This window comes from Gobio gobio (assembly GCF_949357685.1).
Source record: "Gobio gobio genome assembly, chromosome: 3".
Lineage (NCBI taxonomy): Eukaryota > Metazoa > Chordata > Actinopteri > Cypriniformes > Gobionidae > Gobio > Gobio gobio.
Window position 1 is genome coordinate 52,571,812 of NC_137099.1, and position 15,287 is coordinate 52,587,098.

At 40.2% G+C, this 15,287-nt stretch overlaps 1 protein-coding gene across 4 annotated transcripts in view; it reads right to left on the bottom strand.

Moving 5' to 3' along the window:
- lef1 (lymphoid enhancer-binding factor 1) overlaps positions 1-14,879 on the bottom strand; it is a gene marked incomplete at both ends in the record, with an annotated part of 46,450 nt that extends 31,571 nt beyond the window's left edge. For 3 of the 4 annotated variants that reach the window (XM_079812438.1, XM_079812440.1, XM_079812439.1), the window contains 3 exons: positions 12,222-12,349; positions 13,122-13,188; positions 14,673-14,879. In XM_079812438.1, coding sequence (XP_079668564.1) covers positions 12,222-12,349; positions 13,122-13,188; positions 14,673-14,879 — 402 coding nt within the window. Of the gene's footprint in view, positions 1-12,221; positions 12,350-13,121; positions 13,189-14,645 lie in introns of all 4 variants that reach the window. The other variant, XM_079812437.1, reaches the window with a different exon arrangement.
- Between the last annotated feature and the right edge of the window lie 408 nt (positions 14,880-15,287).

The following is a 15,287-nucleotide window of genomic DNA, read 5'->3' on the forward strand; positions in this document are numbered from 1 at the left end:
CAATCTACTCCACTTTCCTGCAACGCTGCAAGCTTCAGAGATTGCGTTCTGTTAGTTCAGTTCAGAGGTCACGCCATCACATATATGTGTGTGGATGTCTTCACGTGATATAAATTCGAAGATTGAACTTTTGAGTGCAGCGAAATATGAAACTTCTTTGCATGAGCTTGTGTTTTTGGTCTCCAGTATTCGCATGCGTAGGAATGGAAGTCAATGGAGCGAAATGTGCAGTGTAACTGTCCATTTAGGATAACCCCCCGCCCAAAAAAATATATCCCAAGCATACTGTCATATGTAAAGGTAAAGTGTTTTCCATTTTCTAAAGTGCCAAGTAAACTTTTAGCATTTTCACAGCTAGCAACGTCAATGTCATGGGTTTGATTCCCAGGGAATTCATGAAATGAATAATTAAAGGAGATATAAGCATTCAAAACTTACAGTCTCTCACTTCCTTTAAAATGGATCACAGATTTTGACGACATTATCGCAGACTTCATCTTCTCATCACATCTTCTGTCCAATCAAATGATCTCTAGAATCTGAGGCGCCCGCCCCCACACTATAAATAGTTCTGAAGCTGCGTCTCAAATCGGTCAGTTGTTCACACATCTACTAATCTCTACATGGTGTAAGGCACATAGTGCACTATCCGCATGTTAAGTCGTGACGTTTATGAGCGCTATTTAGTCATATTAAACATCAAACATTTTAAAAAGTTAAACATTTTAGACATTCATATTTTAACGATTTATAAAAGATGAATCACTGTAATTTTGGTATGGAGATAAAGGTTATGATTATAATTTGTTTGTAGTATTACACCACATTGTGTGTGTATATTAGCACCGTTTGTTGTTTTTCTTGTGGTATGAGATGTGACGTCTTGTGGCCGCGTGACGTCAGACTTAAGAACCGGGTGTACATGCGATAGGAAACGATTCAAACAGTGTAAACATGCTTTCAGTTGAGGCGAATGAAGTCTGTTTTCATGTTAGTTTCACATGCAGCAGCACACACACACACATACACACACACAACCGGCTCTGGTCTAATGTTAGACTAGAGACACTAGAGCGCAGCTCTATGCGCGAGTCGGCGCAGAAAACAAAACATATCGGACCCATTTAAATTCTGCACAGAATGCTGCATGGAGGAGATTGTGATGAGAAACAGATAGAGATTAGGAGGAAACTGTGGCTTTACCAAACTGAAAGGCTCTAGTCAAACTGTGGTATTGACGAAACGCTATTGGCTGATTCAAAAAATGGGAGGAGCTGCTAATAGCTGGAGCCGTTTCAGGGGAAATTACGTCAACACATTGAATAATGCTGCGCGTTTCAAGGCACTTCAGTGGGCCTTTAATGAAATGTACAGTAAGAAGTGTCAAATGCATAACAGTACATTTCTATGAAACTGCATAGCAATCAATGAATGACAAAATTGATACAGCTTGTTTCTTGAGATAAATGCGGTCTTCTGTATGTTTGGAAACTATTTTTCTATTTTCTATTTCTTGCAGCCACTAGCTTAGCAGACAATACACACTCTAAGTAAGTGATTTTTAAAAACGCTGTTGAAAAGTGGATTGGACCAAAACACTTGTAGCCAATCAGCAGTAAGGGGCATATCCACTCATGATGGGAGAGGAGAGAGAGCTCAGTGCACAAGACAGACATTAGCAGAACAACTATAGAAAGAGAGAGATGACAAAGAAAAAATACGAAAGAGGAAAAGGTCTGGGTAATATACAGTCATTTTAAAAAGAAGGGTTTACAATCAGGCAAGAAGCAGCACCCACGTTAATATCGGAGAAGCGCAGAGGTTGCTTTATTTCTTATCGATACGGGAGTAACGTTGGCTTTGCTGTGCTTCACAGAACTAAGATGTTGAGTTTTTCTTGAATATACTTGTGTTTAATCTTCGCTTCATTTAAATGCAAATGTTCATTTGCATTATTATTATTATAAGTCTGGAACGTATAAACCTCCTCCACTGCCCGTTTCAAGCATCGGCTCTCAAAGTGTGTCCAAAAAGTTAACATACTTCTAATACATGTTTATTTCCTTTTTTCCCCTTTTAGTGATCGCTATAACCCACTAATCTTGTCACATTTGTAATATACTTGGACTATAGTGTTATGTAGGGAGCTGTTCATGAAAACTGTGTTTGTTTTTTTTGGAATGGAAGGAAGGAGTTTGCCATCGAAGGAGAAGAGGAGCTAGACAACAATTAGACATTCGACCTGGATTATTTTAGTAACACAAATTGCTTTCACTTATTGATGATGACATCATACCCTTATGTGACAACCACAGCAGATTCGGCCATAGTTGTTGCCTGTGTTGCATAGCGTGTATGTGAATGTGGGGGTGGAGGCATCAAGATAGGGGTGTGATCCTTTTGGGTAGGGGCGTACGTTTGTTTTGGGGATTTCAAATATCAACAGCGTTTACCAGAAATCGCTTACTGCACCTTTAAAGGGAATTGTGTGAAATTGTGTGATTTTCCTTAAAAAACTTGTTTAACTCTTTCCACGTCATTGACGGAAATTTTCAACTTTCTGCATTTTCACTGTTATACGGAAGGGGGCGCTATGACACATCTTCTGAGTACTGAATCTCCGGATTAAAACACAAGCGAAAAAGAAGCAGAAACAAGCGATAGCATATGTAAGCAAATGCATACGTAAAATAACACAATCATCAAAATTAAACAGCATATAAAATAAAAACTGAATGAAATGTGTGTATCTGACAATAGCTTTATCAAATTAAATGGTGAAATATTTGTGAAATCTCAGAGCAGCTCTGGAGATTAGGTTCATGTGGTGTGTACAGCCCTACTTTTGATTCATCCAAATTTCACCAAATTACCCATTAGGTACAGTAAATAACAAAATACAGTTTTTTGGCATCACAGAAATCAAACGGCATATGAAATCATATGACACTCAGGTCACTATTTTTGGCATCACAGAAATCATACGGCATATGAAATCATATGACACTCAGGTCACTAAATATAACTAAGGTCCCTCCTTTATTGTAAGTCTATAAGATATTTTATCCACCAGTCAAAAATTAAGTCTTATCACTAAGAAAATGAATAGTACACTTGTCCTCAACAAGCCGTATGACTGTTATTCATGTTCCACTCATTTACAAAAAAGAAAAAAAGCCAATTAGTTATTTCCCGAAATCAATTTTCTTATTATTTAGCTTTCATTACTTGTGCAGTTCTCCGTCGCAGAGATAAAGTAATTGTGATATTTCTCAAAGACTACAAGAAATCAAAGCCTGTTCTGTCAGATTCAAGACTGAATACGTCTCAATAAGATCAATTGTAACAACCCTACGTCTTCACTCTTTTATCACATAAAGCCTTTGTCGCACTGTTTTGCTTGTAGGTAGGACAATACCGCATTACGCACAAACCTCTCATATAAATGTGGCCTCCCCACATTGTTAGGGAATTAGCTAGTTAACCTCAACACAACTGCTTTTCAATTTAGCATCAGCCAGTGAAAACCCTCAGTCTGAGAGCGCACACACACTCGCACTATAATCCCCGGAGAACAAATGACTTCTCTCAACCCACGCATGACTAGGGAGCACTTCAACAAGCTCTTGAAAGTCGGCTCACAAGCAGGACGGGCACCTCCCCCAGTTCAATACTTTTGAAGGAGTACTTTTGTGGCTATTGTCCCGACTAAAGCAAACAAAACATGGGCTGTGTGCAAACAAGGCGAGACGCGGCGGTGGAGTATGCAAACGTGCACCAGATCTTTGTTTTCTTGACTTTGTGCGATTTAAATAGGAGATAATGGGATAGGAGAGGGAACAGGTCCAAGATCTGGTCTAACGAAAAGGATTCAGAAAATTACCTAACCCAAAAAGTTGGGGTTTTATTCTTCTGCATCATCCATTAAATGAGAGATTGATAACAGAAGTGTACATAAAGGCGTCATGTGCTACAACAAGTTTTCAATTAATGTTCAATCTCACAATGAGTTCATAAATAACATCACGTCATGGGCGTGTAGATACAGAACGAGCTGAGAAACCATCAGTCATTCTAATGCAGTTTATCTTCAAAATTGCTCCAAATAATTACAAACTAAATCTATAATGCATAAGCAACATGTGCATCATTTTCCATGGATGTATGCCATATGAGATACATAAATATTGATCAAAGACCAGGTATAAATATCGTTGTATGTATGAGTATTGCTGGAATATGAATATACAATTATGGATGGAGTGTCCCAAAAACTTACAAAATCCTGAAAACTCCTGACCAATGTACTACACAAATCACAGCCAATCGGAATATATTTGATGAATTTGTAGTAGTAGTAGTAGAAAACGTTATTGTCCCCATCGTGGGGCAATTGGGTTTGCGGTAAAGTCAAATCGCACAACACAATAGGACAGCAAACATATAATACAACAATACAATACAATTCAATGCACTATACACCCCTGCATCTGACCAGGCCAGCTGGACATCTAGCTTATTTTGACTGATTTTAAGGCTTTTATGGCTTGTGGTACAAAATAAAATTTTGATCTGTTTTTGGACAGAAGCGACGCCTAGATTGCTAAAATATAAAATTAGATGCCAGCGGGTGTGTATGATCACATAAGATATTATTTGTGGCTTTTATTCCATGTTTTTTAGCTTTGGGGGTCATATGTGCTTCTAAAAGAAAAATGTTGTTAAAACAGACAACAATTATTGATGACTCATCTTGCACTCAGGGGCGTACACAATTTTTTCTCTGACGAAAAGCTCTCAAGAATGAGAAATACCAGCTTTTTGTAATGCAACCGACCAGCAACTCATGATTCATTCACTAAATTATGTAACTTTCTTTGTCCTCTAGAAATTTGTGGAAAACACTTCCATTTTTTACATATTAAACATCTTACAACTATAGTTTGTGTCAGTATTCTCAAGTCCTAGTCTCAACAGGACTGAAACGGACAACATCAAAGAGATATTTTAATGTGTTTGCGTTTATATAAAATGCTTAAATGCTAAATCATTCGAGATATAGCTTCAAAACTTCAATATTTCAGCCCATCTCTGAATCTTGATCGGTTCCAGCCATCTTTATGATTCTACACACCGCTAGTCCACGACTTGCACTACAAAAGTGCAAAGGTTCCCAAGCCCAACATCAGTATAGTGTAGTTTCGAACCAAGATGTATATTGAATTTTATTACTACATATGCACATCCTTTGAGAGGCACAGGTGTCAACCGCTGCGGCGGTTTCAAGAAGTTGGTACGAGGTGCACAAAGGCAAAGATGAACAAATGCAGTCTTGCGGAGTATTTTTATGCATTTCATCATCCAGCATCAAACAACCGAGGAAAGTAAACAAAGTGCTACTTGTCTCAGGTCTCACTTCCACAACCAGAACGAGTGTGAGAAAGACAGAGCGTATCATACGACTAAATAGGGGGTGAATAATAGCAGGTGTCCTAAAAAATACAGAAATGCCCGTTTTAGAGTACATTTGAGCAGGCAGTCTCATATCAGAGGCTCTATATGTTTGTGAAGGGCCCTTCAGCAATAAATGAACACTCCACATGGGCTCAAATCAATTAGTGAAAGGGGAGAAAAAACATCACAATGCAGGTCTGTTGGGATCAGTAACAGTAATGCAGAAGGCCAGATTCAGAGATGAAAGATCAGATCAAAGGAGCAGAGCAGTCAATTTGTCTGATGAACCTTATTAACAATAGGCTGAGATTAGGGGGCACTGGTAATGGTTATGGTTTATGTAGTTTGTGTAAAGCATGATCGAGGCATAAACATGGGAGAATACAAAAGAATGGAGTAGTATATTATAGTTTTACCGGTAGTTTGTGTTTTTGGAAGTTTGCCAAGGCTGCATTTATTTGATACAGCAAAAACATAAATATTACCATTTTAAAATATATTTTTTAATTTTAACAGATTTTAAATTGTAATTCATTCCTGTGATCAAAGCTGAATTTTCAGCATCATTGCTCCAGTCTTCAGTGTCACATGATCCTTCAGAAATCACTCTAATATGATGATTTGATGCTCAAGAAATATTTCTTATTATTATCCATGTTGACAAGTTTTGCTGCTTAACATTTTTTGTGGAAACCATGATTTTTTTCAGGATTCTTTGATGAATAAAATGTTCAAAAGAACAGCATTTATTTGAAATAGAAATCTCTAATAACATTATAAATGTTTTACTGCTCTTTTTTATTAATTTAATGCATCCTTGCTGAATAAAAAGTAATTTCTTTGAAAAAAAATCTAACTGAAACCAAATATTAACCAATTTATAATTTAAAAATTTAAATAAAAATGTAAATTATTTTTGTAAATTATTACATTTTAAAGCATTTTTATATGTTATTGTTTTAATATAACTTATTATAAACATCTGTAAAAATAAATTTCTCAAATGTGCATATCTCATTTGCCATTAAACATTAAAAAAGGTCAGTTTTTCTACAACAAAATTTCACATGTAATTCAATGTGTTACTTGCTGTTTTTTTTTGTAATTGTTTGTGAAATTTACTAGCAATGAAAGTTGTTTATAAACACCATTTTCTTTTCAGTGTAGCCCAGGTATTGCCATCATCACAGATGGCTACAGGCCACCCTGCTCTATGGGCCACTGAAAATGTGTTTATGTTGCCATCAGCATCTTAAGTAAGTGTATTTTGCACAAATTGGACACCTCCAGGGGCGGGATATTTTCCCTGTTTCAGCCTAATGTGGGAAAGCCTGGAGGTTGGAGGCGGGTGTGTTGGGCTAGCGGAGGGGGCAGAACCGGGCACACGCTCCACTACAATAGCCCAGCCTCGTTAGCTCCGTAGCAATCCCACCGCCTACGCCACACCAAAACATCTCCGACATAAATATGGGGACATCTGCAAGGGTAATCACTGCATTGTGCTCCCAATTTTCTGCTCTGCTGGACAGCAACAGGGCAGCCTGCTTTTCAACACCTCTCCCCTCCCTCCCTCCGCTGGCCCTCCCTTCCCCAGCCTGGGCTCCGTTTCTGGGGTCAGAGTCCCTCAGGTAACAAAACCCCCTGAGACTTGTGCTGAATTACATGTAATTACTCCCACAATCTGATTGATTTTGGCCTGAATAGGGCAAAAGGACACCTTTAACTTCCTGCCGCCCTCCTTCAGTGTATCTTTGTCACTTTTTTTCTACGTTCCCCATCTCAGTTTGCCCCCCCCCCCATCCTCATCCATTTCCATGCACAACAACCCCCTCTAATTCCCCTCACCATCCCTCGCTCACCCTCCCCTTTCCCTCTCTCTCTCTCTCTCTCTCCAGCGCTCACGAAACGAAGCCAAGACTCTTCATCTAGTAGGAGGCAGAAGGCTTTGAAGAGATCAAAGCCAAGGCCGCGAGCAGTTGTGCGCCCTGGGAATACGCCGCAGCTCTCTGCTCCACAGCCCCCTTTTTCCAGCGTCATGTCGGATTGCAGCTGGATTGCATTTCGCCAGTTTTCTTAATGCTCTCGGTTTTGACTTTGACATCACTGATCCCCCCCAAACACACACACACACACACACACCTTAAACACAAACGAGAGAGAAGGGAAGACAGAAAAAGACAAAAACAAGGGAGCGAAGGAGAGAAATCAAAGAGAGCGAAAAAGCTGGAAAAGAAGGATAAAAATAGGAGGAGAGGGAGCAAGAGAGATTGACAGGGTGATTTTTATTTTCACAACTCCATAATTGGCCAGTTCAAAGGCGGATGAAAAAAGGAAGCATTTGTTTTCAATTCTGCGGCAGATATGAAAGGAGCGACAAACTTTTATGAGTTTCCCAAAAATTAAAGACAGGCTCTTTTCACATTCAAAGAACAGGGTGTTTTTTATGGCCGAGACCACACAAAAAGAGCTGATAGCAAAGCCCACCCCTCCCATCCGCTGCAAACATGAGTTGACTGGCTGACTATGAGATGCCGAAAGAGTCGGGAGAAATCGGAGGCAAATAGGGAGGGTTTGGTGTGCAACACAAAGAGAGGGAGCGAGTGCATGAAAGAAAAGGGGGGGGGGGGAGGCTGTATCCATTAAACAGCCTTGCTAATAAAGCCTGGTGGCAAGCCATCTTTTGTACTGTAACTCAGAGAAACCCTTTACCAAACTCCTACACCAGGGAGCATGAATATTTCAGTGGCGTCTGATCCACAGAGCATGTGAAGCTCTTTTGCCCCCACATACACAAACAGCCTGACAAAAAAAAATAATGAGCTTCAGAAAGATATGAAAAAAGTGGAACCTAGTGGCACAGAGGCTCTATTGATCAGTAAAAAGCAGTGCAAATGAAGTTCAGAGATGCGTGCATGCATGTACGCAAACACAGTGCGGTTTCAATCACTGTCACTGTCGAATTTCTCTTGAGATGACGAAGCTTTGACGAGACACTCGACTTGACTGTTTTGGCGTTTCTACATGCCAAAATTACCAATACTACACAATTTCCAACAGTTATACAACTAGCGTGATTTGATAGAAGAGGGTTACTGACACGCATCGAAAGTCGCTTCACAAACAAACAATTGTAAAATGAGAAAAACATGGAGATTTTAAAGTCATTTGAGACCAAACGAGCTTCAAATGACACAAAATGAAGCGACGTGAAACATTCTTTCAAAAAAAGAGAAACAACCAGAACTGGTACAAGAGCGTCAGCTACTATTGTCAAAATAAAGCAGGGTTTAAAGAGGCCGTGATGGAGGTCACAGCCGGTCTGGAGACATAACAATCAGGAAAAGTGATGACAACTGCGATGCCAAGACAAAACACAACATTGCACTTCTCTTGCACGTGCCCTCGGGATGCTCTCAACAGGTGCTACCGCCCGATTGCAGAATAGCTGTGCATTAAAGTGTCAAGAAATAACACGTGTTCAAGCCTGTTCAAAGGAATTTTTAGGCATTGTATATTACGAAAATTGTTGATGAATTTTACATTCATGCATCGAGCAGATGCCGGTTTAATCCAAAGCAGAGGAACAAAAGCAATTCGTCAACAATAATTGTAATATACAATGCCAGTATCACAGCATTGCTCAAAGACACACAAAAGCAATTTACGTTCTGGCTAGAGTCTCCTACTACGAAGACATTTCAATTAACAAACTTGAGTGGGTCGCTCGACTAATATTTCGGGGGTGGTGAAATGCCCCATGGAGGCAAACCTTTGAAAAGCACCTAATAACACTGCCAGCCTTTATTGCTTTGTACATCCGACACATGGATTCAATATGGCTGTGGTAACCAGCCGATGTAAACAGAGTATCAATGGCCCTCTGTTTCAAAACCCTGGGTCTGTACCAGTGCACTTCAAAGGGCCGTGGGCTGCTGAAATGGGTGAGGTCTAGGCCACGCTGGTGTTCAGACCTGCTCAGCAGATGATATGGCTACTTGTTTGCCCCTTATCACCCATGTGTGGGGGCGGTTCCCTTTGCTTGCCTTCATCAAAGGATGACATGTTACGTGTTCAAAGTACGTGTGAAGAGCGTCAGGAAGGCATATGGGCGAGTTTAGAAGTTCTATGAAAACGCAAGACAAATATGCTACATAAATAGAAACCACACACAAGGGCTGCTGGGAACTGTAGTTTCTTCGAATGGTGCAGAAAGGAACAGAGTGAGAGTAGATGATCCAGCTGTGTGAAATCTCTTTAGGCAAAGCCAGGGTTTGGGGGGGTTTGTGATTCCACGGCATGTCCACGCCGAGAGATCCGTCACATCCCACATCAAAGCAGGCCGAGTGCGAGTGTGTGTATCTTGGGTCGGTTCTTCCCAAGCTCCACTGCCAGAGGCCAGTCAGGATGGGGGAGGTAAACGGCACTAGGACAGAAGCTGCTTCACCGGCAGCTCCAGCGCATGTACAGTAGCCGTTCTGTACATATGGAGAGCAAGCTACCCATCAAAACGACCTTTACGATAACACAGCCTAGTTGAGAATAAGGCCCTCACTGCAATCGACACACTGTATGTCTAATTAAGTAATCATTTAACCTGCTTTCCATGCATTTAATGGTTCTAAATTGTTCTAAACTGCTCTACTCTGAGGCTTTTGCAAACCAAACCTGAATATTTGCAGATTTTTAAATCTGTTGTATTCTGTTGTAAATTGTATTTTGAAATTTGTATTCTTTGGCGATTAAGTCAAATCTGATAATAGCAACTTCACAACTAAATATAAAAAAGCTTTGAACCCGAAAATCGCAGCTAAAACAAGTGTGCAAATCACTGTACTGGAGCACATTTGGTTGATATTCTGCGCCACCTATTATTATACACAGAGAAATTTTGGTTTTCGTTTCATTCTGATGAATATTTGTTTGCTTATTGGGTGTTTTCCCTTTGTTTCGTAATGTGAAAAAGCCTTTGGATCTGCACACACTTCAGGGCATTTAGACAAAGGCATTACCTAACTTATGGGTCACAGGTCAAACATGTAACACCTCAAACACTTTTAGTGAGATGAAACTTTGTGCTCGAACTTTAAATAATCCAATTTAAGATGAAGAAACGAAAGAGAGGGGATGGAGAACAGATTAAACAATTCAATGAAATCCAGGACCCCATCACCCCATTCTTCTCTCCAACTGATTAAAAGGAGGCAGAGATAAGCGGAACTACATGAAACGTCCCGGCGCGAGGGAAATCATTTCAAAAGGAGGAAATGCCTCGGTTGTCTTAATTCCCAATTCACCATTTTTATACTAATGCTAAAATATTATAACTTCAAAGCTACAGGCACCAGAGACAATGCAGCCCCCAGTGTTTACCTGGAAACATTATCTGCTGACCCCAAGTTAGTCATCTCAAAGGAACCCTGGATGGTGGATGCCATTTCCAGATGTCGTCTATCAGATTAGAGCAACATGTAAAGCTTTCATGGATCACTAAACACTACGATGCCAATATCCAATACTGCTGGGGGGCTGGAGAACATTGCACTCGTACGGTTGGCGTTTCACCAGGTAGCAACAACACACACACACAAAAAATGCTGACCACCAGAAAATTGTCTGCTTCATGAATGGGTGGGAGTTCAGGCACTGGAATGTCATAGCCAATGGAAATCAATCCAAACTTCAGGGGAATGAAGGGGGGGAGGAAGGAGAAAGAAAAAAGAAAAAAGGAAGATGCCTTTGATCTCACAGAAAACCGATCCCAGGCCTTGGAGATACTGTGTCCGAATATTTGAGCCACCGCAAAGGAGAGAAAGAGACAACAGACGAAGGACTTTGAGGAAATGGATCTGGCATGATTGCGGTTTTATTGCACACAAGGAGAAATTCAGGTAAGTTGCGAATGGTGCAAAACAACTCTGCAAAATCATTGTCAAGAACGAGTGGAAAAAATCTGCTATTATTTGTGGATTTTTAAGCTAAGGCTTTAAACCACAAAGGATGTTACCTTGCTGACCCAAAGACGTTTTTGCGTTTGCCAATAAACCACATCTTGTTGTGTAACAATGTCTCTGCTTAAGAAGAACTAAACAAGAAAAACGTTAACCAAGTCAGAATCATTTATCCCAAATGCTTTGATCAATTACAGGTCAATCTTCAGTTTGGCGTCCGTCACCACAGCGGTGAAACCGAGCAAAACCCAACCATAATCGCACGGCCGCAGACTGATAAAGGAGCTGAATTCAGAGCTGTGCAAACAATGGATGAGATGAGCTCAGCGGAGAAAGCCCTGTCTCTCTCTCTCTCTCTCTCTCATCGGGCTCAGACTGCCTGCAGCGGCCGTCTCTTCCAGGCACCAGTCAACTGCCAAACGGGGAGTCTTAACCACACAAAAACTACCAAACAGGATTAGGGTGGACAGCTGCTAGCGTATCCACCATCTTTTTTTTTTTTTTTTTTTTTTTTTTACCCCTCCTTCCATCAGCGGTTGTTTTATAGAATAATCAAGAGGGTAAACGTTCTATACATTTATCCATAAGAGTGCAAGTCCTTTCAAAACAATCACAAATGCTTTTTTATTTTTTATTTTAATCAGCCACGGTGAAAACTATAGACAGAACGAGCAGAGATGGATATGGGTCACAGAATTAGTCACAGACACGCCGCCAATCAGCAACTAACATCATAACCCCGAGCTGCACGCTACAATGAGGGAAGGTGAAATAAAGTTGTGAAAAATGTCACCGGTGGACGACGAGGAAAACACTCACCGTTCTGGGAATGGGAGGCGAGAGAGAACCGTTGTTCATATAGGGTTCATTGTTCATATTGGTCATCATGATGTATCCTGGGTAACTGGGGTACGGGTGGCCTTTGCTGTACATGTCCTGGTGCTTGCCTGTTGGAGAGTAAAATTCTACTTGAATTAATAAGAATTTACGTTTATTTTAACTATGAGGTCCAGTCACTAAAAAAAACGGTGACCAAATGTCACATTTTTAAAAACACAGCTAAACAGGAAATCCTAACAGTGTCTAAAACAGGGCAGCCGTTTTGAGGCCGCTGAAGTGTTTCGCTGAAAATTAGCATCCTAATTCACAGCAAGCAGAGAACAAAGGGGGGAAAGACAATCAAGTCACTTCACTGTGACCCCAGAGCCCTGCTCGGCGTAAAAAAGACCCGGGTGCAAACAGAGATCAAATGAACTCCGGGCCATCACAGCAACATGCTGCTCTCGACAATAGAGTCTCAGACGGTGTGTTTGGAGGCCAGCGTGTCACAGGAAGATGGGGCACTTCCCTGGCACGTGTCATTACGTGTCGACAACAAACAGACCCTGGGCTGTGAAATTCCCTTCGCAAAGCCACCGGGATCAATGAAACCAATGGACAAATCGAAATGATTACCAGCTAATTTATTAAAAATAATGCCTTGTAATTCATTCAAATTTTTAAAAAGAGAAACATATACACATTACAATACAAATACAAAACGTGGTATTTTCATTCTGTTTTGTTAAAACAGTTGCATATATATATATAGCTTTGCAACTGTTTTAACATAACAGAACGAAAATACCGTGTTTTGTAATAGCATGCTTTAAGAAAAAAAAAAAAGTGCATCACTGAATAACAACACACAATGTTTTTATCCCAAGCCATATGACTTACCATCGTCCGAATGGTCCCTGTGCTTGTCATGGTAAGAGTCTGGTGTTATTTGGGACTGTCTAGCTGCCTGTTCAAAAATGTAGGAGAGAAATATTAACAGCTTTATTTGTGGTGTGCAACGCATTTCTGTTTTTCCAGGACTAACACAAAAGCTGACAAAATAAGGCATCCTTTGATCATAATTTTAGCATGTGGCATCCATAAGGCAAAGATAACTTGAGTGTTTTGTACATTGATTAACTCTGTCATTTTCTCTCTGCTGTGGAGTCTGACCACAGATGCGGTCGGTATCTTGAGGAAGGCAAAAGAAAGGCTTTCGCTACTATTCTCGTTCCCTCCGCATTATGAATCAGAAGTGCCGGGAAATAAACTCCATTTGGAGTTCAGCTCCCTCTGGGTGCCTTCCAGCAGGGAGAGGATCGGCAACGCTTTCCCAATTAACATTCAGCCCATCAGTTTGTTCCTTCTCATGCCATGCTGTAACCCTGCATGCTGTTGATGCCAGGAGGAAATACATTTCATTAATAAAGCCAAGCGTCTTATTATTCTTCAGTACATTTTACTTGATTCACATGACCAAGTAGTAATGGGAAAATATATATATATATATTTTATTTAATAGCACACGGTAAGATAAACACTTAAAATAAGCTGGAACGAGATTACACCAGCACACTAATCTGACAACTGCTTCACAAAATGAATATTTACTATTTCCTTTGTGTGAAATTGCAATGTAATTTTTATAAGGACAGGCAAATAAAATTGTTGCCATCATAAATGGGGTGTGCTGATTTTTTTTAAATACATATTAAAAATGTATATTAATATAATGAATAAAAATAAGCATATTGCAGAATATTGTAAAATAATAAATCAGGTAAAATGAGCTGTTTCAGAAATATTAAAATATGTGCACCATATTATCTTGCAGACTTTCTCTTTTTAATTTGTATTAAACACAAAAAATGAAATAATAACAACAACCAAACAATGTTAACCATTGTTATAGCATTGCAATATTGCTTAACTGTTCAACATAAATTGTTGAATAGACTGAATAACTAGATCAGTTAAATTTAAAATAGCTACTATTTTTGTGATTATTAAAGGAAATATTAATGAACAATTGCTTCTGAAAATCACATAACGACTGAGTGTTAAAAAATAAACAAACATTGTTAATGATATTTTGAATTGCCTATTCTTATGGAAAAATTTAAACCACTAAAAAAAGCTATGATTTCTGTGCTGAATAAAGATAATTATGATCATCGAGGCACTTTTAGTGTTTTTTTTCTCTCGCTTAAATGAGGACTGTGGGTCAAAATGAGTTTGTTGACTTTAACACGTGTAGCTCTACCATTTAAACCACACACACACACACACACACACACACACACACACACACACAGAGAGAGAGAGAGAGAACAAGAGGCTAAAATACCAGCATGACAGTTATTTTTTGAAAACAAATCCCAACTTCCCAACAGCTGGACCCGAAGTTTGACGGAGGAGCTTCACGTGCGTTTGAGGTGTAACGTTACTCACGTCGTGACTGTTACTGTTGGGACTGATTTCTGTCTCGTTGACCAGAGATGACTTGATCTCCGCTAAGTCTCCCTCCTCCTCGGAGTGGTTGATCTCCGCGAAGATCTGCTCCTTATGCGGGTCTCCCTCGTCTTTGAACGGGATCATTTCATCGGTGGCGCAGAGCTCCGGGTCCCCGCCGCCTCCTCCACCTGACAACTGCGGCATTTCTCGGGTGAATGAAAGTCCTCCTCACCCTACAAACGCCCGGGAAGCGAACGCGTGCAACAGAAACCCCCCGTATACCTTCAGCTCGCGCACTCCAAACACGCGCGACAGTGTTTGGCCAACGGCAGCAAGAGCGCGCGACCCGGTGTAACGCTCGACAATCCAGAGGGGGGGATAAAATAGCGGCGCTGAATGTTTTAAAAAAGTTAATGTACAGTTCCTTGGGTGTTTAAAAAAAAGCAAGCGTCAGGAGGTAAAGTTCAAATGACAATTCTGACAGTTAAAAAAACCCGACTCCAAAAAAAAAAGTGCTGGAGTTCAGATGCTGTGTGTCATTCCCGTTTGGTTTCTTGGGTAAAAAGGTGTCCCTCTTCAGAAATGAGCTCAGCAGAGACTGAGAGTAATGTT